General features: G+C 38.0%; 1 protein-coding gene across 7 annotated transcripts in view; it reads left to right on the forward strand.

The window, feature by feature from the left end:
* The window catches only part of fndc3a (fibronectin type III domain containing 3A), a 73,704-nt gene that overhangs the window by 20,664 nt on the left and 27,050 nt on the right, over positions 1-25,990 (forward strand). For 3 of the 7 annotated variants that reach the window (XM_051128620.1, XM_051128622.1, XM_051128625.1), the window contains exons 3-5: positions 9,419-9,494; positions 25,228-25,304; positions 25,663-25,906. In XM_051128620.1, the coding sequence (XP_050984577.1) occupies positions 9,419-9,494; positions 25,228-25,304; positions 25,663-25,906 (397 nt within the window). Of the gene's footprint in view, positions 1-4,156; positions 4,685-5,003; positions 5,239-9,418; positions 9,495-24,083; positions 24,175-25,227; positions 25,305-25,662; positions 25,907-25,990 lie in introns of those variants that run through there. The other 4 variants (XM_051128626.1, XM_051128621.1, XM_051128623.1 and 1 more) reach the window with 4 other exon arrangements.

Below are 25,990 nucleotides of genomic sequence, written 5' to 3' on the forward strand. Positions count from 1 at the left end.
TCTTCTGCCATAGCTCTCAGAGGTCTCTTGCTTTCCAGTAGTAGCCAGATGCACACAAAATGCCAGGGGCCTGGGTATCTCTTTGTTTGACAATTCAGTTAGTAGGGCATTAGTTGCAGTTATGCTACTAATGCTAAGAACAGAGGTTATAGGGGAAAAAGAAAGCAGTTCAGCCTCATAGTTCATATTCTGTGCCATCTAAACCAGAGAACATTTGGAGACCACTAGCAATAGAGATTTGAGATTATGCCTCAACAATGAAGTCATTTACCTGAGGCTATTTGAGCCCATGTCTTCAGGGTTCTTGCTTTTTTCGGCATGGCACAGACATCCGGAGGCTCCTCTTCAACGTCACATATTTCTGTTTCGTGTCTGCTCAGCTGCAGTGCCACGTTGCCACATGGTAAACAATTAAAGAGGAACAAATAGTGAGGAACCTGAGCCCTGACTCATCGGAGAAGCACAGACGTCAGTTGCTAACAGCCGTGAACGCAAAGGCACCACTGGCCCATCTCCAGGGTAATAAAGCCAGCGCTAACCACTGTAGCTGTGTTTGCTAATCACTCTCGCTTCCCCCCGCCTCCTGATGGCCTTGTGCCTAAACCCGGCAAGTTCAGCCTGGCCATGACGCATTAGAGAAACGATGTTCCCATCTCTAATCTTTGCTCGTGCAAATCATTGTCACTCAACCACCTGGATACTAAATCTCTTATCTCTGACATTTTACTGCCCCAATTTATAGTCTGAACATATTAAAGAAATTGCCTTCCGGTTTGCTTGAATATGTACAGATACAGAATTAGTAGATGAACAACTTAAATATAATAATATTGTATTAGGGTAAATCAGGATTATTGACTATTTAATTTGTTTGGCTTTAAAATTTTAGTACTGATGCATAGGTGTGGAGATGCTTTTACCGAGCTAACTGTGGCAGCAGCGTTGCATCATGACTTGACAACTTCACAATGCAAATGTTGCAGTATCATCATGATGTTCCACAGAGTAAATTCACTGGCTCAAATAATCAGTTTCAAGACAATTACTGTAGAACTTCAGGTTGCCTTTTTGGGCCATGTTCCTGTCATTATGTGAAATCTGTATGTTTTAGTTAGTTTTTTTGTTTGTTTTTTGTGAGGACTATATTAAGATTTAATCTTAGTTATTTGCATATACCTTTGTTGAATATTTGTCAGTTAGGGACAAATTTGAGGGACAATTTGTTTTAAACTAGTTTAGGCGGGGCTTAATAATAAGGACTGCCCAATGCCCCAGGGCCAGCATGAAAGATACTCTAAATAGTTGACAAAATTGTAAGTGGTCCGATCAGAATAAATTTTTAGCCTTTAACAAGGATTAATCTATATTTAATTTATACACTGATGACTATGCAGTATTATTTTACATTTGACTACTCAATTTTTGGAACATCTACAAACCTAAAAAACCTAAAAACCTAAAAAAGCATTGTTTAATTTATATCCTGTTCTATTTATTTATTTGTGCTTATGCTGTCATTTTTTTTTTATTAGTACTTATTTTATAGAAGTTTCGCTTGTCTTTTAATAATGATTGAACTTTTTTTATTTTTTAAGCTTGTAGTTTTTGCTGTTTATCGAAATTGTAATCAAGAATTGCAAAATTTAACTGGCATCTAAAATGTTGGTCATACAGGGTTATTAGAATTTTACAAAACGGGTCAAAAACATGAAAAACACAAAAATGTTTAGCACTTTAGAAAAGTTTGTACTGTTTTCTGCTTATTTTGATAAAGAAAGAATGCATTTTTGTTCAGTAAATGTACTGTCATTAAAATGTTAATATAAAAATATACATTTTAAAAAACAGAAACAAAATCATTTAAAAAAGTAAACATCCTGAAAGTATTGAAGGAGATCCCATAATAATTCAATATGGATTTACAGTAGTAACAACAAATTATATTTTATTATATGATATGATTAATATCAGGTTTTAAATGTGATGATTTTATTCTAAACAGGGTGATTATCTCAAAGGTGGACACCCAACATAATATATACTTTTACATATTCTTTTGTTATTTAAAAACTGTTGCTTTAATTATCTTAAACAAAACTGAAAATCGTGAGGAAGACCTTTGTCTCAAAATATATTCAACAATTTTGGCGATTCTCATTTTCTACTTAAATCTACAAAATTTTAAAAAACAAATATTAGATCAAGTAAGTACAGAATCAACTTTGCGCTGCTGCCTGTGATCACGTCAAGGATCAGCCAAATTTGCATGTGCATTTTGAAATGTGCTGATGTTTTGGAAAGTGCTACACCAAGTTTTTCTGTCATCTAGTGGTTTAGAGGAAAATGATATCAAAGGCGCCTTTTACCCCAGGGTGCCTTTAGCCCCATTGTACCCTATTATATATATATATATTGATAATATTATAATCTGGTTGTTATAGTTTAGGAAACAGCTTGGTCTCCTTATTTAAATTAAGCTGCTAGAGGTAGCAGCCATTCATGTGGTAGCAGTATATGACAGTTGGGAGTGGCGGCAGCTTTCCCATGAGTGGACGTGGTTTCAGTGCTGACAGCGGACACGCCCACGTGTGCCTTGATAACCAATCATATTACAGCCTTAACGTCATTGAATTTCAGTCAGAGTTGTGTGACACTCAGTCGCCGTTTACGGATTCCTTAGGAATTAATGGAAAGTGCCATAAGACGAATCCCATCTGTCGCAAAAAGTCAGTGACTTCTGTTTATTCAGCATAGTGAAGCCTCTCTTCCATTGACATCCATTCAAAGAAAATGGCTTCTGGGCTTCTGGTCTTCTGGTCTTTCCTAAACCGGAAGCGTTTAAAGGGGTCATCGGATGCAAAACTCACTGTTACATGTTGTTAAAAAAAAATTTGTGTTAGCAGTGTGTACACAACCATCCTATTATGATAAAAATCCACCCAGTAGTATTTTTGTAATCTTTATAAGAAAAATGCCCTTTGTTAAATCAAGCCATTCTTAGCTTCTTGTGACATGACCATCTTACCTTAGACTCCGGTGCAGGGGAAGACAAGAAAGTCTCCGATTGAGCGATTGAGGTGTTTTGTTGTTGGATGATCATAGAGCTCATAAGCATTTAAAGGAACATGCAATAGAATGGCTCAATCTGAACAGGGCTGATTTTGAAAAGGTAAAAAGGGTGTTTTTTTACACTACCACTGAGAAATTTTAACCAAAGTATGTTATAGACTTCTCATTAAGACCTTAAAAAATCATATCAGCTTGTGGAAAATGGGCATCCAATGACCTCTTTAAAGAAAAACAAATCTCTTGTTGGACTAGTCTGGTTTAGACTATAACACACTGGAAAGATATCTGAGAGCTCAACAAGTATAGGGCCTAATCTTTTGGATCAGTGCTGTATAAAAGACTGCAAGTTGCCTTTGGGCATTCCCATCATAAGAGGAAGTTCTAGTCTAAGAAGCACTGTTTTTTTTATAGTTTGAGAAATGTCAGAGGAACTCGAGTCATCTTTTACCTCCCTCCTGTGTTGAAGATCATGAAGGACAAGCTTAAGTGATCTTTTTCAAAAGGAAACTCACAAATTCATATAATCTAGTGTCACTCCTATTTATGTTTCTACCTAGAACACTTTTGTTTTCATGATGTCTTCTCCTGTAATAGAGGTGAGGGCTGAGGTGCTCCTCCACACGAGAGAAGCTGTTACACTACCTTAACTTCATCTACTTGTACATCGATCATGGTATTAATAGAAGCACCGCCGTTCTGTGAATGGAGAATAGAAAGAACGACAGATTCTTCCTGGAGGGGGAGGGAGGATGTGCGTGAGCGTCTGTCGGTGAATGAGCACGTGCCGCTCTGCGCCCCCTCACTGTTGTCGTCACCAAAGCGAAACGCAGAATAGAGGAGACTAGGATAACTTGAGGACCCCTATCCTTGTTTTTAATTGCTGGATCCATGCCAGTCCAGTACTTGGCACTACCTGAAGGTGTGTTGTAAAGTCTGGACGACATCCATATTCACTCGCTTTCACACACATACACTTGCCACAAAACAGTCACGAGTCAATGCCAGTATGGCACAGAGGGAGAGGTGAAAATTACAAACCCTCGAAGGAAAGAGCAATTGCGTCCACTTGTCCGTGGCCTTCCTCCCTCGCTCCTTTTCGTTCTCCTCCTCCCCCTGTGAGCAGAACACGGGCGATTAGCTGTCCTCCTCATTGGTGGCGCGCTGCGGACATCGCCAGGGCTTATTTGTTGAAGGGGTTGCCGTGGAGACTGGCGGTGGTGGCGAGGCAGAGTTGGAGCCAGAAAGAGAGAGAAGAGGGAGAGAGAGTCATCCATCTACTGCAGAGAGAGCAGGAGGAGAGATTAAAAAAAAGAGAAAGGGAGAGCACAAACATGGGCTTCGCTCCTGTTATCTTGTGAACAGCTTCCAGCTAGCGCACTTAGGCGAGACCTCTATCCCTTCCTCTCGCCGGGGCTTTGCATAGGAGGGTGAAGAGTTCACACAGGCCCCCATGTGTCGAGCACACCGCGCAGCCCTTCCAATCTCATGAGCACCGGGTGAAGCCGGAGAAGGGTGGCTTGGACCCCCGGAGCACAGGGAGGGTACCAGATACCTTAAAATATCGGCCAGCCTGTTGAAGCAGCTGTGGCTGGATGAGAGGGAGATGCGGGCTACAGTAAGTGAAGATTCAGTATTTTTTTCCACATATGTGTGTGTAAACACACATCGCTTTGTCTAAAACTGCATGCTGGCATCGGAAAGAGACCTGGAGAATGTATCAGTGATGCAGAATATGAGACTTGTATCAGGGAGAGTGGGGAACAAGGATAACCAGCTGTGTTGCAGAACAAAGGAGTGAGCAAGGCAGAGCAGAACGAGTAATTGCGAGCTCGCACACACGCGCGCACACGTGAATGCAACAGCATGTAGTTGCTTGAACCTAATTCAATAAGACCTCCCTCAGCCACCCCCATCGTTGCGTGCTGTTGCTCATGCATCACTCTTTGCCGCTGCGCTTGTGGCCAAGCGAGAACATGCTCGTATGAGTGTGTGCGAGTGTGTGTGTGCAGCAGTCAAGGGATAGCTGGTGTGTCTCAGTGGCACTCATGAATGGGAACAGAGAGTGAGACGGAAGTACAGAAGATGGCTGTGTTAGGGGAGACCCGCAGTTGGAGCCCCAAACCGTGGGAGTTCAGGCGCTATAATTGTGATTTCCACCACAAGTCTGAGGTAAATAAATTGCACTTGCTGCACTTATTTTTTTGAGAGGCTCAAATTCATTTGTGTTTGTCTCTATTGAGCAGATATATATTCATCGATCATGGTATTCTCTCCTGACAAGGTTTTTTTTTTGGTGGTTCTAAAGACTGCTGCTTTTAGCTTTAAGATGAGAATGAGGTGTACGAAAGCTGGTCAATGTGGATTTGTGGCTGAGGTTGAGGTCCTTTCGTTCAGTTGGTTTTTACCTCCGGAAGGACTGACAGTTCTTAACCCTCGGTTGAGGCAAGAGCCGCGTGTTCCTGTTGTTCTTGGCATGATGTGTTATTTGCTCTGTGTTTGCTCCAGGTTTTTTTTTTTTGTGTTTAACTCTTTTGAGAACACATTTAAACTGACTCAGGAGAAACAAGAAACAAAATGCTCATGATTTGTATGCCAGAATACCTTATCTTCTGTATTATTATTATTATTATTATTATTATTATTATTATTATTTTTATTTTTATTTTTTTTTTTTTTTTTGTCATTTTCTCTTTTTGCTTTCAGCAATGTGGTTTTGACTGTTTTTTAATATGTCACTATGGCATTTTTAGGACTCTACACTTTCTTTGTGTTTATTCCACCTGTTGACTGATACAAGAGTGTATTTCTCAGTCCCGGTATGACATTTATCACGGTTGATCCACACCTTTGATGTGACTCACCCCATTCCATATCCTCATGAGGAAGGCACAAATATTGAGACCTTTAGCCAAAGACTAGAGAGTGCTGAACTAGGTGGCGTATGTTTTAAAATCAGCCAGTCAGATGACTTCCTGCTGGCGGGTTTCAGATCAGGACCCCTGCTCTGCTGAAATAGATCAGCGCTCCAGCTCGTCTCCGAGACAGATGTGTCATCAATAGTGCCTTAACAAAAGCTCAATGGAAGACTGACTCAGAGCGATTTCATGGAACAAGTGGTACTCTGATGAGCGTTGAACCTGCCTCTCCATCTTATTTCAGACCCATGCTGGTGACGTGGGTTTGGACGTCACATCCAATGATGTTGTCCTCTCCACTTCATCATCATTCATGCTTGTAATCTAATGTCAGAGATTTGCATCCTGTCTGTTGAATGGTGGAGTCCTGCTTTGCCCTTCTTTGTTTTGTGGTATTGTAGAGGACTGTCATTTAGAGAATTATTTTTGTGGGTTTTCATTTCAAGGCTAAAAACATACATTTTTGTACGAAGGTTTCCTGAATTTAGTTGATTTTACTTATTTTCACATTTAATTATTTGGCAGACATATTACCAATAATCACTTTAGAGCACAGATTTGAAGCTTGGTGTACATGCTGTAATCGGATGAAAACAACTAAAGCATTATTGACAAAATTGGTACATTTCTGAAGAGAATGTGAGTGGTGCTTGCCTGTGCAGCTCTCGCTGACATGTTACTAGAGTGTTTGCCAGGTTGCTGTTTTATAGCCGGTAAAGCCCCACACCTATAGCAACTTCCAGTAACACTGATGTCCTTTTTAGAGCTGGCAACTTCTGGCATCACAAGCGACCTCTAGTGACCATGTATTGGTGTGTCCAGCAAATTTGAGAAAAGTTTGAGTAAGGAGCAAAGAATTCCAATGGAACTCACACGTCACCCTTCTTGAGTACGAGTAAGCTAGGACAGAGAAGTGAGTACTGGGGACCTCACTATTTTTTGCAATTTGTCTGTATCTATTATACATGTATATAATAAGAGATGCATGCAAAACAAATGGTCTTAGTGACTTTAATCCATACACTGGGCAGTTTAGTACTGCTGCTTTTATATTTAATCAGTCTTCAGATGCAAAATTCACCTTTAAATGTTGCTTGAACATAAATGTTTGTTGGCACAACACATCCACCCTATAATGATAAAAATCCACCCAGTGTTTTTTTTTTCTTTAATTCTTAAAAATAATATTCCCTTTTTTAAAACAGGCCATTCTCAGCTTCTTGTCTGTGTGACATCACAAAGACCAAGGCCGCTCCCACGATAGTTGATTGACACAGCCGTTTTACCTTAGACCCACCCTGAATGAGCTGTAACAGTCCGACCGCCATTGTTTCAACGCCGGAGCAGGGACATAGACAAGAATGGCTCCTAAGCGATTGAGGTGTTTTGTTGTTGGATGTAATAAAGAACATAGTAGTCGTCATTTACTCCTGACATCTGAGCTGCTGAAGACAAAGTGGATTACATTTGTTTGTGGAGGGAATGCATCTCCCGATGTACCTTAAAAAAAAAAAAAAAAAATTGTATAATAATAAAGTGCAGTGTTTTATTTACAGCATAATTTTTTCTAGATTTTGGCCAAATGTAGGCTACTAAACAAAAGAAAAAAATCTGTTTTAAAGACATTAGAGTATTTTTTTTTAAAGATATTTAAAATGTTTTCTGTGTTGTTTAAAAAACACTACTCGTATAAAATTGCGTTTTGAGAGGAAAAAGAACATAATGTGCGTAGGCTCACGTCGCATTTTATTTTTATATTCAGAAATAATGTAGGCAAAAATGCTGGAGAAGTAAATAATGTTTACAAACATTATAAACGGTTATTAGTTTCCTTCTAACTAATCCTCTAAAGTTAAGGCTATGCATTTAGGCTATAAAAACGTAAATCCAAAACAACTTAATTTAAGGTGATGCCTACCTCTCTCATTCAGCACGAATCCAAATGTTTCCATATCCGCATCGTATCTGGATGCTAAAGTATTATTTATTATCTAATAGGCTTTGTACTTCACTTGCATCAATGTAAAACATCATCCTTCACATCGGCTATATCAGCACAGTGAGACGGTGGTCACGCTGAACGCATCAGATTGTACAACGGAGCAGTGTAACTTTTTATACGTTTCTTTAACTGTATTTTATTTTGATAATGAACAGGCTGCAGTGTCGCAAAAATATGTTGTGTCTGTGTGTGCAAGGCACCGGCGCGATGCTCATACGAACACTAATTGGTAGTTTCAGATGACATCATTCAAAACTGTCAAGCTTTTGCAAAATAAGAAAACTTTTCTAGTTTTCCTTTCTGCGAACTCTGGATCACAATCTGTCAACAAATGATTTAAGTGAAATATTTATTGTTTAGGCCTATATATTCTTTTTTTATGTGAGCCTATAGTTTTATTCAGTTTTTTCCGTTCACAGAAACACTGCATGTGCGTGTGATCTGTTGAATTCATACACTATCCTTGGGTAAACTGGTGCATTGTTGTTTAGATTTTTATAGAGGTTACAGTGCAGTTGCTTAAGTCTAAAGAGCCCATCACAATGTCTCCTTATTCCTGTTTTTATCATTTTGTTGTCAATGATATTTTGGAATGTTATGGGAGAGTTCAAAGATTGTGAGTTTGTTTTTGTGTGTGTTATTTAAATGTTTACTTTCCTTTATGCCATTTATAAGTGGGTGATATTGGCAAAACTTTGAATGAAATTAGTTGTGCTGTTTCAGGATTCAGCTGTGTCAGATTCACATGTGATTTCCCTGAGCCGTAATCATTGATCAGAAAACTAGAGGAGTGGCACAAAGACGATAACAAATCCATTTTGATGACATTTCTATTGATTCTCGGATCTCGTAGGCAACAGAAAACAACAACAACAACAAATATAAAAAAAGTAAAACTGAATTTGCAGTACATTGCCGCCACCCCATGGCTGGTATGCATGTGTATATTCCTGTTTTTCCCCATCTTTTTTTCTTGGAATTAGAGCATTTTCGTCATAGCAGTAAACAACGTTTCCATTTTCTGCTGCCCTCAGAAGTGGATGTGTACGTTATCATCTATTTGCCTGTCACTTATGTATAGCCATGAGAAAATGAAGATAATAGAAGCATGTTTGTGCCTGGCTGAATGATGGACACGTTTACACTAGATATATTAGCCTGGAATAAAACTGAGCCACATGGAAGACTGCACTGATGTTAAATGAGGTCAGGATAATGGCAGAAGGAAGTTTAGTGTTAGATTTTACTCATGGAGCCCTCACAGGTTGAGCCATTCAGATCCCTACAGTTTATCTTTATTCATTGTAGTGTTATCTTTCATTCAAGCAGTTAATGCAATTTTTATGAAATAAGGGAATGTTTTGAGCTAAGGGTTTTAAAGTAGTCTGAATAAGCTAGTTTCCTCTAACAGCATCTTTCTTGCTTTCCTCAGGTAATCTTGGTGCAGGTAAACCCAGGAGAGGCCTTCACGATCCAGCGGGATGATGGTCAGTTTCAGTGTATCACAGGTACGTAAGTTCCTCTGGTGTTAAGAAGGATTTCTGTGTAATTTTAACCATAATTACATTAGTCTATTAACAAGTGGCGTTTCATTTTGCCAAATCACAAGTTCATATGATTGTAATTACCACATTGAGACTTACCCCATAATTGACTGCCATTAACGTGCTGATTAATACCTGTAAATTCTTCTAATTAATTAGAGAGATTTGAGCCTTCTTGTTCCCAGATACTTGAGGGGACCGTTTTTTTTTTTCCGTTTTAAACGGCTATAAATAACACCCGTTGTCCCTAAATGCCTCCTCTAAAATGTAAACTATCTTGTAATTTTCCTCTTTATTCTAGTGTTTAGATTTTCATGAATTACAAACATTATAAACAATTCTAGCAAGTTGAATTTTGTCTTTCAGGAGAGTAAAACCGGGTATGCCCTTATAAAATCACTTTATTAGGTCCCAGTTTATGACTCTGAGAGTGATTTGGAGCATCCAAACATCGAAGTCCTAAATTTTCAGTGAGAGTGGCCGAGACCAGTGCCTTGCACATACATACACACATATATGACACATCAAGATGTTTTTATTTAATTCGGTTTCTTTCTGTTTTTGTTGACATGATATAAAAAAGAATCAAGCAATAAATCAAATTTTCATGGGTTTTCCTTTTTTTTTTTTTTTTTTTTTTTTTTTTTTTTGTCTTTTTTTTTTTTTTTTTTTTTTTTTTTTTGCATTGTCCTGTTAACACTTTGCAGTCAAATCTCATTTCACTTTAGTTCAGGACAAAGTACTTGATCCAGGAACCTTGTTGCAGCATTCCTGGTCGGGTTGAGGTCCTAAAACACTGTATGTTCTTCACAAATATTTTACATCTTATTGAACTACAGTGAAATCCCTCCACTGGACTCACTTTCCACACAACTACAATCACGACTCTTAGCAGATCCCCCCGGTCTGAATCAACACATCCTCATTCACTAAGAGAGCCATCCAGTGTTGGGTCTAATTGCCATATGTGTTGGAAGCTCAGTCACAACAGTCAGCTAGTGTTTGGTGGGTCTCGGCAGGGTTGCAATGAGATGTCTTACACCCCCTCTCAGCTTGCGAAGAGCGCTTTTTGTCTGCAGCCATTGTGTGGGACGGTGCGAACACGCTATGAACTGCCAGCCTCCCTGATTGGCAGTTGCCGCAATAGGAAGAAGTGGAGTGTGACTGTAATTGAAAGATTACTGTGCCTTGGGAAGCTATTGATTAGAAAAAAAACAATAGCATCCAGCCCATTGTATGCGGTAAGCCTGATTGTTCTGCTCCTAGCTGGCCTGATTAGCTTGGCAAGGATTTGAACTTGTGAAATAAGCAGTCGGCTGCATTGAAATGAGATTGATGTTATCATCCGGCTTTAGCATTTAACTCAAAACCCAAATGAAAATTGTAGCCATTTTTTTTTTCTGAAAACCTAAGGGGAATCTTATTTTTTATTTTGCAGTTATGACTAGCACTTTGTTAGCTCATCTCTTATCAAGGAGTGATCCAATACATGTAAACATTTCTGCAGAAGTGCCACACTACTCTGTTTTTTCCACAGGATTTGGGGAAACTATGGAGGTTGGACCTTGGTCCCTGTAGGGGAGTTGGGGGCATTACCAAAATCTGGTATACTTTGAGAGTTTAAAGACCGGGACGCACTCTCATTCTTGGCGGGTCGTCAGGCAGCATCTGTCGGGCTAGTTTGTTTGGCGTGTTCCACACATCGGCAGGAGTTTGCCCGATTCAACATGCTGACTCGGGTCGTCTGAGAAAGTGGGAACTCCTATTGGATGCCTAGTTTCGCGAACGAGTCAGTGCCGGAGAATTAAAGCGAAAGTGAAGAAAACAAGTAAATGAAAGTGGTACAAACGGAAGGCTGTTCTAATGTAACATGATCTTACCCAAGCATTCCAATATGTGAATATTGTCATAACATGAGCAGCTTAAAATTAGTAAAGTGATCAACATAACTGATATTCAAAATAGTAAGCCAGCGCTGCTTTATGTTTTGTATATCTGGTTTATTAAAAGCTGCTGATATAGACAGGAAAATGTTGTCACACAGTCGGCCGTAGTCTGTGTGTTCAAGCACAGCTTCTTGTCCAGACGCTCCCGACGCAAGGCAACAACACCGTTGGCTTTTGTCGCCGCTACCCTGATAGCACAGATATATCACAGAGATGTCTAGTAGACGTCTGCATTTACTGCAGTTACAGTGTTTGCTTGTCTGCAGTACTTCAACTAGACATCTATTAGATGTCTTTAAGACTTTAAGGTTTTTGATTTAGTATGTATGTAAAACTGACATATTACAGACATCTGTCAGATGTTTGTGCACAGCAGATGCTTTCCAGATCAAGTGATCTTTAACAGACATCTTGCAGATGTATGTGTGCTATCTGGGTAGTTCTTTGAAGTCGGCTTGGTGTGTCCCAGCCTTAAAATGAAGAGTCTGTCCATTTTCAGTGAAAAATCTTTGCATTGACTTATACCTGAACTTTAAGTGGACTTAAACCTCTTTTTAGAGTGTGCTTCACACAACACGCAATGCAATAGACAATGACAGTTCTATATTAGCAGACCTACCCAGAATGACTGAAATTGAAACCCTTTAACGTTGCAATGATCTTCTGAATTGTGACATACACTTTATTGTAAGGGATTATCTAACATTAAAAAAATGTAGGCCGGGACTTTGTTTTAGCTTGATGATTAGATTTTGATGTGTGGGTGTGGCATTAAAAATGAATCTGAGCTTGCAGTCGATTTTGGAGGTGGGGGTTTTAGCAGATTAAATGATTGGAGAAGATTGCATCACCAGTGAGACACCTGTATTTTTCACTGGAGCACTGAGTTATGACATTTGATTAAACATTATGGAAAAAAATAATCTATATACTATAGATAAGAATCACAGATATTGTGGTCTACAAAATGCATGAATTTTACCATTACATGGCATCATCAGGAATAGTTCTGTGTTAATTTACTCACCCTCATGTGGTTCCAAACCTTTTTGTTGATATTGTTATTTTGATGAGCACAGAAGAATGTATTTGTCACTTTTTTCCAAGCAATTACAGTGAACTGGGACTGAGACATCACCTATGTCCAGTTCATTGACAAAATATCCTTATGAGGTGATTGAACCAGTCCAAATGATTCATCAATGGATCAGGCTGATCCTGTTCCTGAATAAGTCATTTGATTCCTTTTTGTGTTTTGAAAACTCCAATTCTCATTCGGTGTAAAGGTATAGAAAGGAATGGAGGGAATCGCTAAATGTTGTCACTGTCATGCATCTTGTGTCATTCAGCTTTAACTTTTTTTTTTTTTTTTTTTAATAAGAAGCCAAGTGCCATTGATGAATTCTAGTAGGCATATATGCCATTTGTTTCAACACAGTCTTCCTGTTGACACATGCCAAGGTCTTTGTGGGACAAAGAAGCCATTCCATTTCAAAATGGGGGCAAGAGTCGCTAAATTTAGACGCAAGATTCCCCCCCCTCTGAGAGGAAGGAGCTGATGAGGAAGAGTAGCGTGAGGGCGAGTGGGGCTGCTGTACACTGGTCTGTCACTGGAAGCTGTTGTCTGTCAGTGACGTGAATGGAGTGATGACTCACCGTTGCGGGAGCCGAGGGAAGAGTGTGTGTTTGTGTGTGTGTGTTTAACCCCTAACCTTAGAGTGAGCCGGAGGTAATGCTAAAATCCGCAGGATAAACCAGAGGGAACTGGTTTGTCCCTCTCTTCCTGATTTCCTTTTTGGTCCAGATGGGCGTTTGTTCTATTTCTGAATTCATTCATGTGTTTTCAGTAGCTGGAAGTACATAAATACCACACGCGCACTACGGAGCTTCATAAAAGTCTGTTTAATATGAAGAAGCAGTCTTAAGATGGGAAGAGTGAACTTAATTTAAGACTGCAGGGGTGGGCTGTGGTTAAGAATGACATCAGAGGGGTGAAACTTGTTAACACATCCCAGTAACATCACAGCCTTAACATTACTTTGAACGTTTGCCACCCTAGATGTTGTGGATATTGGTGTTCAGCCTGTAAATGCCATCCCGTTGATTTGTGCACACTTATTTGTTTGTGTTTTTGTCTCACTATTACTCATGTAGGATGTTGGCCAGGACTTTCCAGTCACTGACGTCCCTTCGCTGTCTGATTAGCTGGACTTACAGACAGTATTAGTTATCTTCATGACCATTTTCCTTTTTTTCTAAGCATCAAATGTTGGCAACATGCAGCACGTCTTAAACAGTTTGCTTGCTAAAGTAACGTTTGATTGTATCTCAAAAAACAGGCATCCATCTGTTTGGCTGTATGTTCAGATGTTCAGTAGGCTCACTTTTACAGCACGAGTGCATTTCAGTGTCCACGTGACATTCTCAGACTTTGTTTTAGGGGTCTCAGAGTAGTTTGCAGTAAAAAAAAAATTGTTAAATATTCAGAACTGACTCTGAGGCTGACTTGCTTTCCGATATGATGTATTATACATTGCAAATGCAAAAATTAAAATTTTTCATTTGACATACAAATTGTCATCTTAGTAGTCATCTTCAAGTGTTGCAGACACAAATTGCACAAAACGTCTTCCTGTTTTATTAACAGCTTAGTGATTGGGAAGGTCATTTACAGTATGAATGCAAAGAAAACTAGGTTCTTTTCGACACAACATTTCTGAACTGGCTTCTTATAAAAAGTAAGTTATGAAAATAAGTTTGGATGACAAAAAAAATGTGAATGACAAAAAAAAGTTAGACTTGCATTGAGGAACTGAGCCATATCTAAACGCTAGGATCCAGATGCACAAAACCTTTAGAGTTCAGAGTTGGAGTTTGGGTCTTTTGGCTTGTGCCAGTAAGCACTTGTTTAGCAACCACCTGAAACACTTTAGTAACCACAGAGAAAGATCCTCACACAACACTCTAACTTCGAGTACTTGCTTTCCCTGTGACGCTGTTTGCGATGGGCCACATCTGGCACCTGGTGTGTTTCCCACTGTGACATTTAGACGTCAAAGTGCGAACAGTCATAGTCTGATCACTTACTCCAGGTGACATCACACACTTTAATGTTGACTCACTGCTTGTGCGTCACTTGCCTTCAGTATATTTGTTTGTAATTTTTTGGCTTGTGATGATTTGACTGATTAGAGTAGCGTCATAGAGCCTGCTGTGTTGATGTCAGATACAGGGTACACCACTCAGATTTGTCTGTACCTGGACAGACAACTTGTATATTCAGTATGTATAAACTTCTCTGTGAATCATCTGGTTTCTTTAAAGACATTTTGTCTGAACAACCATGAACATAGCATTGTATTAGCATCCTTTTTTGTTTACTATGGTTTTTGCAATTATAATATAATGAAATTCTTTAAAGAAATCATTCTTTAAATGCTATAGCATAAATAGAAAAATTGCACATGGGACTTTTATACTCAAGTATGAGCAGTATTAATAGCAATAATTGTATTATCAAACTCCATAGATTACTATGGTATTACAATCAGATAACATCAGCCCAGTCAGCCCAGTCATGCTTTGGAAAATCATAATCATAACACAAGTCAAATTTTTGACATAATAAGTCGTAATTATGAGAGAAGAATATTTATTTGACACAAAGCAAATTATGGGATAAAAAGCAGTAATTGAGAGATTTATTTATTTTTTGGTCATATTAATTTATCATAATTATCTCATATGTCAGGTTGTCATAACTGACTTTGTCAGTTTCAGCTATGTCAGTTGTTGGCATGTTTCAGAATTGTGCTTTAGTATGTCATAATTGTGACTTTGATCTCATTATGATTAGTAACTGCTATTAATTTCACTTGTCATAACTGATTATTTGTATAATTTTAATGATGTATATAACTGTAATTTTATATTTCAAAAATGATGGTTGTTATAATTTTGACTTTCTATCAATAATTATATTGTATCTCATAATTAGCTTTGTCAGAATTATGACTTTTTATGTCGTAATAATGATTTGCCAAAGCATGATGTAGCATGCATAGGCTTCTATAGTCTACCATAGCACAGCTGCAGTATTTTGGTAAGGGTTGTGAGGCCAGACTGTATTTTTAACAGCTAAAAATGAAATACTTCTAACAGACTGTGTGGTAGAGCAGTTGTGTTTATGGTTGTGTCTGCTGTCTGATGTGTGCATTGGCACAGACGTCCACTGTGTTATGTTTTTTGGAAGGCATTATAATGCATTTATGTCTATGTGGGTAGGAACATTCTCCGTGAGTGGACATTTGTGTGGGTGTATTTATAAGGAGTTACTCACCGGGGCAGCTCGGATTGGGACTGAAGCTAGCGGTGAGCTCTCAGTACTCTGACCCGATCTATTCATCTATCCAGAGAAGCCCTTACTAATGTCACCACGTTTGGATACACAGTGCGGTTTTATTCCATCAGCATTGAACTGTGTGTAGAGCTCTTCTGTCTCCCACAAAACATAAAAAGGCAAAATCACCCATTAGAGGCTAAACAGAACTACTGTTTGCCTATAGGTTAACATCAAAGAACCTGTTATTCTTTGTTTCACGCTCATTTGAGTTTAAACAAAATTCTAGTTTACCTTCAGGTTGGCATTATAGAGCATGTTAGTCTAAACATGCATTTGACACCCATGTATAAATTTGACTGAATTTGAATTGATGAGCTGAAATTATTTTATGAAATTAAAAGGACCCTGGAGTGATACAACACCTGAATCTACCACAGCAGAAAATGAGTAGCCTGGAACAGCAGCCAATTATAGTTAAATGGCCATTATATAAAAATATTTGACCACAGAGGATGCCGCAATTGACCAGTCAGAATCAAGTGTCTCAGAGAGCTGTGTAATAAAAAATGTTTTTCAGAAAACAACAGATAAGTACCATATTTGTTCACAATGGAAGCTGCAATGTAGTGTTTCGCATGCATCAGACATGGGTCATATTTAAGTCAGACAGCAAAATATTTATGTAATATAAGCTATATCAGGCTAATACAACTAACTAAAACAAAGAGTTCAAGTTGTGATGCAACTGAAGTAGCTACAGAGGAGATTTTTGAAGAAACTAGTATTGGTCCTCAATGGTCCTCATTCATGAAATGCAAGAAATTTGCGTAAATTTAAAATGCAGTAGACTGAACTTTTGACAATCTATGTAACAGTGTTTGGTCTGCTTTGGATTCATGAATGAACCTGATGCATTTGTATATGTGGGGTCTCTAGAAAAATATTGTAATATATATTTGTTTATGAATTCACTCACAGTTTCTCCCGCACATGCTTCATTCACTGCATCTGCAGTCCATAGCTTTCGGAATGAATGAGTCGATGACTCATCCCACTTTGCTGAAGCCTTTAGGGATGGATGGAGAGAGGGGGAGAGAGAGAGATGGTTTGGAGAAAGATCCAAGTGCTTTTTTGTTTGTGCGATGATAATCCTTCAATTAGATGGGTGCAGGGTTCAACAAGCTTAATCAATACGCTTATTTTATATCCTACGTGCATGTACACCACATGCCATGTTGTCTTTGTATAACTCTTGGGGCGGGAACACAGACTCTGTGTACTGATATCTGTGTGGGCTTTTGAAATTAGACAAAAGAATTATCATACCCTGTTTAATGCAGTCCAGGGAATGAGGAAAAAGCAAATTATCCCACTGAGCTTGACTTCTTCCAACCTTTCTCTCTCTATCACGTTATTCTTTGAAGCATCATGAGAGGAGAAAGATTTTTGTGTTCCGTAAATATCGCTGTGGTCTTTTTCTCCCTCCGTGCATGTAGACGTACGTCACTCAGTCCGTCGGGGCGTGACGGGGAGCTTGTTATGCCACTGAGGAGGATGTGAATAAAATATTTAGCATTCAAAAAAAGAAGAGACTCCTTGTTAAATTGTTCCATACTGCAAAGGAGGGGGTTAGTCATTAAATTAGTGTTGTCTGAGCATAACCAATACTTTGGTAAACCCTTTTATCTATTTACCCGAATTGCATATCCCTTGCCTTAAATTCTTTCGGCCTCCTTTACACCTAAAAGAATAATAAAATTAGTTACAACTAATCAGACAACAGAGAGATAATCAGTAGTGCCGGTTTAGAGCTGGGTTAACATTTTGTAATTAGCAATTAGCCTAGATAAAGGGTTGATGGAACTGTGTTTGATTTGATTATTTCCGGGGCCGTTGTAATTAGACTCAGACAGTGTGGACACATTCCCAGTGTTTTAGGCTGGATTAGCTGAATCAAAGAGCCAAGACCCAGACTGGATCCAGGAGCGCAAAGTTAAATGTTCCATTAGTTACTTTAATATCCTGTTGATTGGAAAACTCTGTTATGCCAAGTATGATGCAAATTTTCAACATTAAATCATTCTGTGCAAAGTCACAAAATCACAACCAATTATGATATGTCACAATAATGAATATGCACAATATTGTTCTTACGGACACTTCAAAATACTGTGAATAATTATTTATTACAAATTATAAAGAATTTTTGAATGCATTTTAACAATACTTTTCCCATCAGTTGTATGCTGCATCAAAGAGGCATGCGTGCATTCTGATGTAAACAAGACCAACGTGGTGAGCAGGGCATGGCTGAACGTGTAAATGCGACGTGCTGAATGAACATGCTCACTCATTCAGTCTGACAGCAGATGGTGCTGATAGAACAGCAGAAACAAAACAGCTGCACTACCACAACAGGATTTAATTGTTTCAAACAGCCGTTCAGATTTTTGCGTTTACAATTTCCGAGTCTGAAGACGTGAACAGCTCCAAGTAGAACGCCCATGATAGAAAATTAATGAATCGCAACTAATTGCTTCCTAAAAAAAAGTTTGTTTTAGAACGTATCACATTATGTCCATGGCGAAGCATCATGCTGGACACGTGATACGCCGCAGCAACAATAGCACTGTATGACAGATGTATCACTTTTATTTTTGTTTTCCTTTTTTTTTTAAATTTAAAATATTCACAAACTTGTTAACTTGTGTATTTATATATTCATAAAAATATACACAGTACACACACATATATTGTGTAAACACAAACTTTTATTTTGAAAGCAAACTACAGTCTGCAAAGTTTCTTTGAGCATCCAGCTGTAACATCACCAGTGGCATAAGTTTGGGTCAGGACTACACTACAATGAAAAGGTACAAATATGTACTTTTAAAATACTAATATGTGCCTTTAAGGTACCAATATGTACTTTCAAAGTACTAGAATGTATCTTTAAGGTACTAACATGTTTCACTTTTCACTTTTGTACCTTGGAGTACTGCCCCAGCGACAGAACGGTACCTTTTTTCTGACAGTGTACCTGTTTATCTAAGCACTGACAAGCTGGTTGTTAAAACTTTTCTTTTGTGTCTTCATTTGGTGCCACTAGTGGTGCCGAATTCACACCCTGCAACCTAAATCAATTTGCATCTTTGTTGGGTCGCATTTGAACCAATGAGATTTCACTGCCCTGTCCAACCAGGTAAAAGTACAGGTTAAATTTTTTTTTTTTTTAACACACAATTTTGAGCATTCACTGACAGCGATTTGTAGCAACAAAGCAGCTAGAAGTCATTCATTTTTAAGTTACAGGTTTGAGGTGATGGAAGTGATCACTGATACAGAATACCTACTCACAAGGAACAACACAGCTACTGGGAGACCGCCAGAAGAGGTTTTATCAGTTCCTCAAGTTTCTGTCTAACTCGAACCCTAAGCCTTTATGTAGGTTTACGTATTTGCATATTCGTCTGTTCGCCCGTGTGTCCATACACTTTTGCTGCTTATCTGGGACCCGGGTGCATTCCATGTGTCCTTTTCCCTGGCCACTTCCTTCAGGTCATTCTTGGTGAACCCAAGGTATTCCGAGGCCAGCCAAGAGATTTAATCCCCCCAGCATGTCCTGGGTCTTTCCCAGGGTCTCAGTCTGCTTAGACATTGCTGGAACACCTCCACCGAAGGTGTCCGAGAGGCATGGGCTCTTCTTTAATTACCATTGAAGATTAAAAGATGTGGAACATCTCAAGTGACACATCCGTCAGGTTGTAGCCTAGTTTTCCTCTTTATCTCATTGGATTTCACTAGAGCATTTGGAGCATTTACTGAACGTCCTGAAGATCCAGAGAGAACCGCAAAGGTTCATCGGTTTGCGTTTGCTGTCAGCTCAAGTGAGCACACAATGATGTTGGCTTTCCTAGCCAGTCCTCAAAATGTGTTTCAGAGTTGCTGAGTGATAGTTTATGTTTAGACTTGTCAGTTCTTGGTTGTGTTTGTGTCTGAGAGAGATAGAAAAGATTTAATGGCTGTTTATTCTCAGAACAGAACTGCCTGTTTGGAGTTATTCTTGGCTTAGTCTGTGTGTGTGTTTTTCTCGTCCTCTACGTGTTTGTTGATGTTTCCTCTGGAAGGCTGGCACTGGGGGTCCACGTCAGCAGAACAGCAGACCATTCATGCTCTTCAGGGTGGTGGGGGGATCTGAAACGAGAGAGAAAGAAATAGAAAGAGGGAGGGGGATATGGCCTTTTGTGTCTGATCTCTGTCTGTGCTTGTGCGTCAGTCTGATGTAAAAGTGTGGGTGTCTTTTTTTTTCCTTTCTAGCCCATCCCCCTTTATTTCACACCTAGCCCATCCTTCTTTTTCCTTCATAGCCCATAAATCCTTTTACGTTCCTAGCTGTCCATGTCCATTTTTGCAATTCTTTCATTGATTCATTCCTTGATTCTTTCATTGATTCATTCTGTTATTTGTTCCATTATTCAGTCGTTTGTGTTTGTTCACATATACACACAGTGTGTGTGTGTATGTATGTATGTGTGTATGTATGTATGTATGTATGTAGATACAGATATAACTGGGAAAGCCTGTCATGTACAGGACTGGAATCACTGCATCTACGACTTTCTATCACCCTCAGTGTAAAATGTAGCCATGGACGGATATGACATTAGGATCTTTCCACGCCCCCGCCAAACCATATCGTAAATCAGAAATCGATCGTCTTGCTCAGGAGGGTCTCTGATGTACAATTGGATCAGGTTCCTCCCACGCTCAGGATATTTTGGCTCTGAGGTCACCTGACGCAGGGCCGTTAGTCTGAGTCATTAGTCATCAATTAGTCTGCTTGAGTCTCTCCTAAAACGGGCTTCAAAGCCAGCGCAGCACTCCACATCAAAGTGAAGAGCTAATAGTCCTCTATGCTCTTTGTAGTACTACAAGGCTTATTATAAGATGGGCTAATGATTTTAATAGGATGCGTTATTGAGTAATGTTGTCTGTGAGTAGTGCTGTTGTTTTTTTTTTTTTTTAAATATTAGCATTAGCGGTTGACCAAAATGGTGTTTTAAAAGCTGATGCTGGTATCTAGAGAGCGGGGTGTTTGTGCAGGCTAACCATTGATACTTGCTTGAGATGTTGCCATTTGTTTGACCAGATTATGGGAAACAGGGAATGAGTTCAGGAAGCCTGTCTGAAAGCATTCATTGTTTTGCAGTTTTATTTAGTTTTATTATTTTTTTGCAGTTCCACTTTTGGCCACTAGTGGTGCTGAAAATAGCCCCTTTTGTTCCGTTAGCTGCAGATTCAATCTTAAGCTTGTGCAAACAGAATATTGTGCCACATTACTGTCTTACAGTTATACACTCAGTCAACCAATCAATTAGTCAATCATCTTAAGGACTTAAGGTCCAAATTAAAAACAGAAAATACATGAAATACGACAACTTGACCAACTTAATAGTGTGTAGGATGCAGTTAAGTATACATTTAGGGTCAGCAGACTATTTTCACAATTGTGGGGTTTATGGAGATCATCGTGTTTGGTAAATTAATATAATGGTAAACGGAAACTACAACCGCTATAATTTTAAATTCCCATTTGCCCTAATAGCGAAAGAAGAAATATTAATGATAGTGTTTCTATGACTTCACAAACGAGGAAAAAAAATGTTAAGAAATTGATTATCTTGGTCAGAAGAGAGCTAGACAGATGTTAAATTAAAATATATATGTATATGTGTATATATATATATATATATATATATATATATATATATATATAAAAATATATATATATATGTGTATATATATATATATATATATATATATATATATATCTAAAAAAAGCTTGCTAGATTTATGATGTTAGTAACTGGAAATGTGTTATCATGCAGCCTGTTAAAGACATTAAAAAGTTTTTAAAAGGTCTGAGTAAAGACATAGTTTGCAAAATGTTCTCATATTTTTGGCAATGCAGTTTTTTCTAATTATTTCCCCTTACAATACTGAAAGAATTGCTGACAGATCCATTAAGTAAACATAATCTTTAAATTTGATGATTAGTGTCCCTATTTGTTGTGCATTTAATTGTGTTGTCATTACCTTAAAGTTAGCTGATGTCTACAAAGCATTACACTTATATTTCCAAAACCCAATGAAATTCCTATATGGGTCTGATTTGCATAAACCTCACAACAAAGTTAATGTCAAATATAAAATTCAAGAGTTACTCTGATCAAAAGATCAGACATTTCTGTTTTGAACACGTCACCAACCACGTACACACTCATTTATACACAGAGACCCACTTTGACGCTGATTATAGAGCAGCAACGGCTTGCATGCGCCGTAATTACTTCCAGCAAGCACTTGCTGATTATGTGAGTTAGTCTGTTCATGGAATGAAAACAGCCGCGATCTGGGCGAGGAGAATGTGAACTGAGAGCTAATACAGGAGTGACACATGATGTCGAAACAAGAAGCACTAAACCGCCCCATGTTTGTGTGTTCATCTGACGTCCTTGCTGTATGTTGGGGATATGATGTTTAAAAACAATATGACTGTAATCGAATGCTGTGTAGATCAGTTTCCTGATGCTCAGGTGGAACACGAGGGTCCTCGGCTAATGGAAATGTTAGGACAGGACTCTCCTGGCTCTGGCTAGATTAATAAGGTCTGTTTATGGTCAGGTTGAGCAGAGCAGGTCAGTGTGTTCCTCCATTATGCTACATCCAGGTGCTTAGGCCCAATTTTAGATTTTCATTGTGTTTCTCTGGGATAGCTTGTACAAATAATAGTGCTGCAGTTTCCATGAAAGAAAACAAAAGAGAAATTTGTAGAAAATGTGACTTGAATAGTGATCTAAATGTTTAGACTTAATGGTCATTTTTAATTCCACTGATGTCGGACATTGTCAAACATTGTTGGGAAAAGCTACTTTTAAAAGTAATGCATTTCAGTATTGTGTTATATATATATATATATATATATATATATATATATATAATTTTTTTTTTTTTTTTGTTACTTAATTACATTTTATGGAATGTAATGCATTGCATTAATCTGTCACATGGGCTGGGCTATTCATTTTTTAATAATTTAATAAGCCTCAACCTGAAAGAAGTGCCTCTGCCTTAGCACCTGACTTCCAATTTCTCCAAACACGGGGCCAGGAGAGGTGTCAGTGAATAAATGAGAAAACATACTCAGATAAACTTGTTGTAAATTTGAAAGTAATGCATTACTTTACTGGTTAATGTAAATACTGGTAATGTGTTACCCTCAACATTGTTGAAAAATAAAAATTGGTGACTTGGGTACGATCTGTTCACATAAAAATAAATAAAGTGGAGAAAAATAAAATGAAGTGGAGAACATACTCAAAATAAATAAAAGCACAGTCATGTGTACAATCAGTGTACTGGCCATAACCTTTATTAGATTTTTCGAGTGGTATAATATATATATATATATATATATATAAATATATATATATATATATATATATATATATATATATATATATATATATATATATATATATATATATATATATATATATATATATTAGGGCTGTCAAACGATTAATTGCGATTAATCGCATCCAAAATAAATCCAGTTTGTGTTTATATAACACGTGTGTGTACTCTATATTTATTACGTATATATAAATACACACACATATATACATGTATATATTTTAAAAAAGTACGTCTATATATATTTATATATATTTTAAAATATAGATACATATAAATATTTTATATATAAATATAACATTTTTATTAAATATGTATGAGTGTGTGCGTGTGTGCGTGTGTGCGTGTGTGTGTGTGTGTGTGTGTGTTTATATATACACATGACAGCCCTACTAGTAATGCATTATGGGAATTATTTAACGCTTTAAAAGAGCTTTCCTTTAAGAGTGTATGTTGTAGTCATTTGCTATGAATTTTATTTCTGAAGTAATTAATACATTTATATTATTAAATGTAGTGCATGGTACATGCTTTGTTTTTTTTGTGCATGTTTTGTTTTATTTTTTATTTTTTTTTATTTTTTTGGTCCCACAGAACCATATTGTTACAGTCTTTGCTAGCAGTAGTTAACTTGACCATGCCAGCCAAACCTTGACCTTTTAGCCTGTAGTTGTAGTGCAGAGGACTTTTACCTTTTACCTGTGACTGGCGGATCTAGTCTGGAAAGGTGGAGCTAGAGAAACCTTTGCACTAAAGAGAGGGAAGAGGACAAAAAAACTACTCACGCACAGTCCTATTCTTCATGGAGGACTGTTATTTTTTCTGTTGTTTTGCCCTTTTATCATGAGCGAAGGAACTACACCTGCACAGCAGGACGGAGGTCTGTGTTTACTTGTGTCCTTTTGTGTTTGTGTGTGTGTTTGCTGTCCTTTGCATCATCCAGCTTTAACAAGCTCTGCGAGTCTTTTCTGAAAGTGAAAGTGTCAGATTGCAAAGGAATGCATGAAAGAGCTGATCTGTAACAGGCTTTGCTGAGTCGCAGTTTTTTTTTCACAAACACTCCAGTACTAAAACTTCCACAGAGTCTGGCGTTTTATCAACTGCTATGCAGATACATTCAACTCAGTGTGTTTCTTTGTCCAGCTAAGTAAATGTTAGGAATTATTTACACTGACATACTAAATATGCTTGTCAGTGTTGGGGCAAAAACTAAAACTCTTTTGATAGGAAAGTGAACTGCACACAACTGTAAATATTACCCATATGTATGCTCATCATCACGATTAATTGCATACAAATAAAAGTTTGAGTTTGCCTAATATATGTGTGTGTGTACTGTGTGTAATTATTATGTATATATAAATACACACAAATTAATGTATATATTTAAGAGAAATATGTTAGGTACACATTTTTTTTTATTTATATATAATATAAATTCTATAAAAATTATAATGAATACATATAGTTGTAAATATTTCTTAAATATAAACATGAATGTGCTTGTATTTATGTATACATAATGATTACACACAGTACACACACATATATTATCCTCAAACTTTTATTTTGGATGCGATTAATTGTGATTAATTGTTTGACAGCCCTAATATATATTTACATTTGTAATTAATTTAGATAAATCTAACATATTTTTCCTTATTTACTGTACATGCATGTGTGTGTATTTATATATACATAATAAATATAGACAGTGTACACACACATATAGTATGTAAACATAAACTTTTATTTTGGATGCGATTAATTGTGATTAATTGTTTGACAGCCCTAGAACACTGTACCTTAGATGACTTGTGAACCAGTGAATAAAATGCTATAGAAATAAAGGTGATTTGACATGGTGTGTGTTTGACTTTTTTTTTTATTTTTTTTTTTTATTTATTTATTGTTCATAATGTTTTCTCTACAGGTCCTGCTCAGGTTCCCATGATGTCCCCAAACGGTTCAGTGCCTCAAATCTATGTGCCTCCTGGATACGTTCAGCAGGTCATTATGGAGCTAATTCTTGTTTTTGTTGGTTTGATGAAAAGGATGCAATGTTCAGTCTAATCTACATCTCTGTTGCCCTTTTCCAAACCTGTTGAGCGTCCTACACCATTTTCAGGCCTCATAGGCACTGTCAAAATGAAGGCTGTTCCCAACATTAGTCTTTAAAATGACACTGCCTTAGGACACATTCTTGCCTGTAAAAGAGCTAGATGGAGCACACTGGAATAAATTAAGCGAAATAATTTCCAAAATGGTGTACATTTTAACAAGATGTCAAAATCTTCCATTCAAATCAGGCTAAGTGTACAGTATGTTCAGTATGTCCTATGTGACCTCTCTCTCTCTTTCCGTGCAGATCATTGAAGAGAACGGAGTGAGGCGGGTGTTGGTCTTACCTCAGACAGAGTTTCATCCGGGGGGCCATTCCCCGCTTCACCACCCGCCCCCTCCGCCACCCCACGCCCACCTGCAGGCCTTCATCCCCCATCCACACATCATGCACCCTCCCCCTCCCCTGTACTCAGGCATGGCTGGAGATATGAACCCCCAGTACATCTCTCAGTACCATCCAGCACACACGACCATCTACTCAGAGCAGGGTCAGTTTATACGCACACACTTTTGCCTCACCAAGAGTGAGGATGGCATGCTGTGCCACTGCTGACTCTTCAAGGAGAAAATAT

Source organism: Labeo rohita, chromosome 15 (assembly GCF_022985175.1).
Source record: "Labeo rohita strain BAU-BD-2019 chromosome 15, IGBB_LRoh.1.0, whole genome shotgun sequence".
NCBI classification, from domain to species: domain Eukaryota; kingdom Metazoa; phylum Chordata; class Actinopteri; order Cypriniformes; family Cyprinidae; genus Labeo; species Labeo rohita.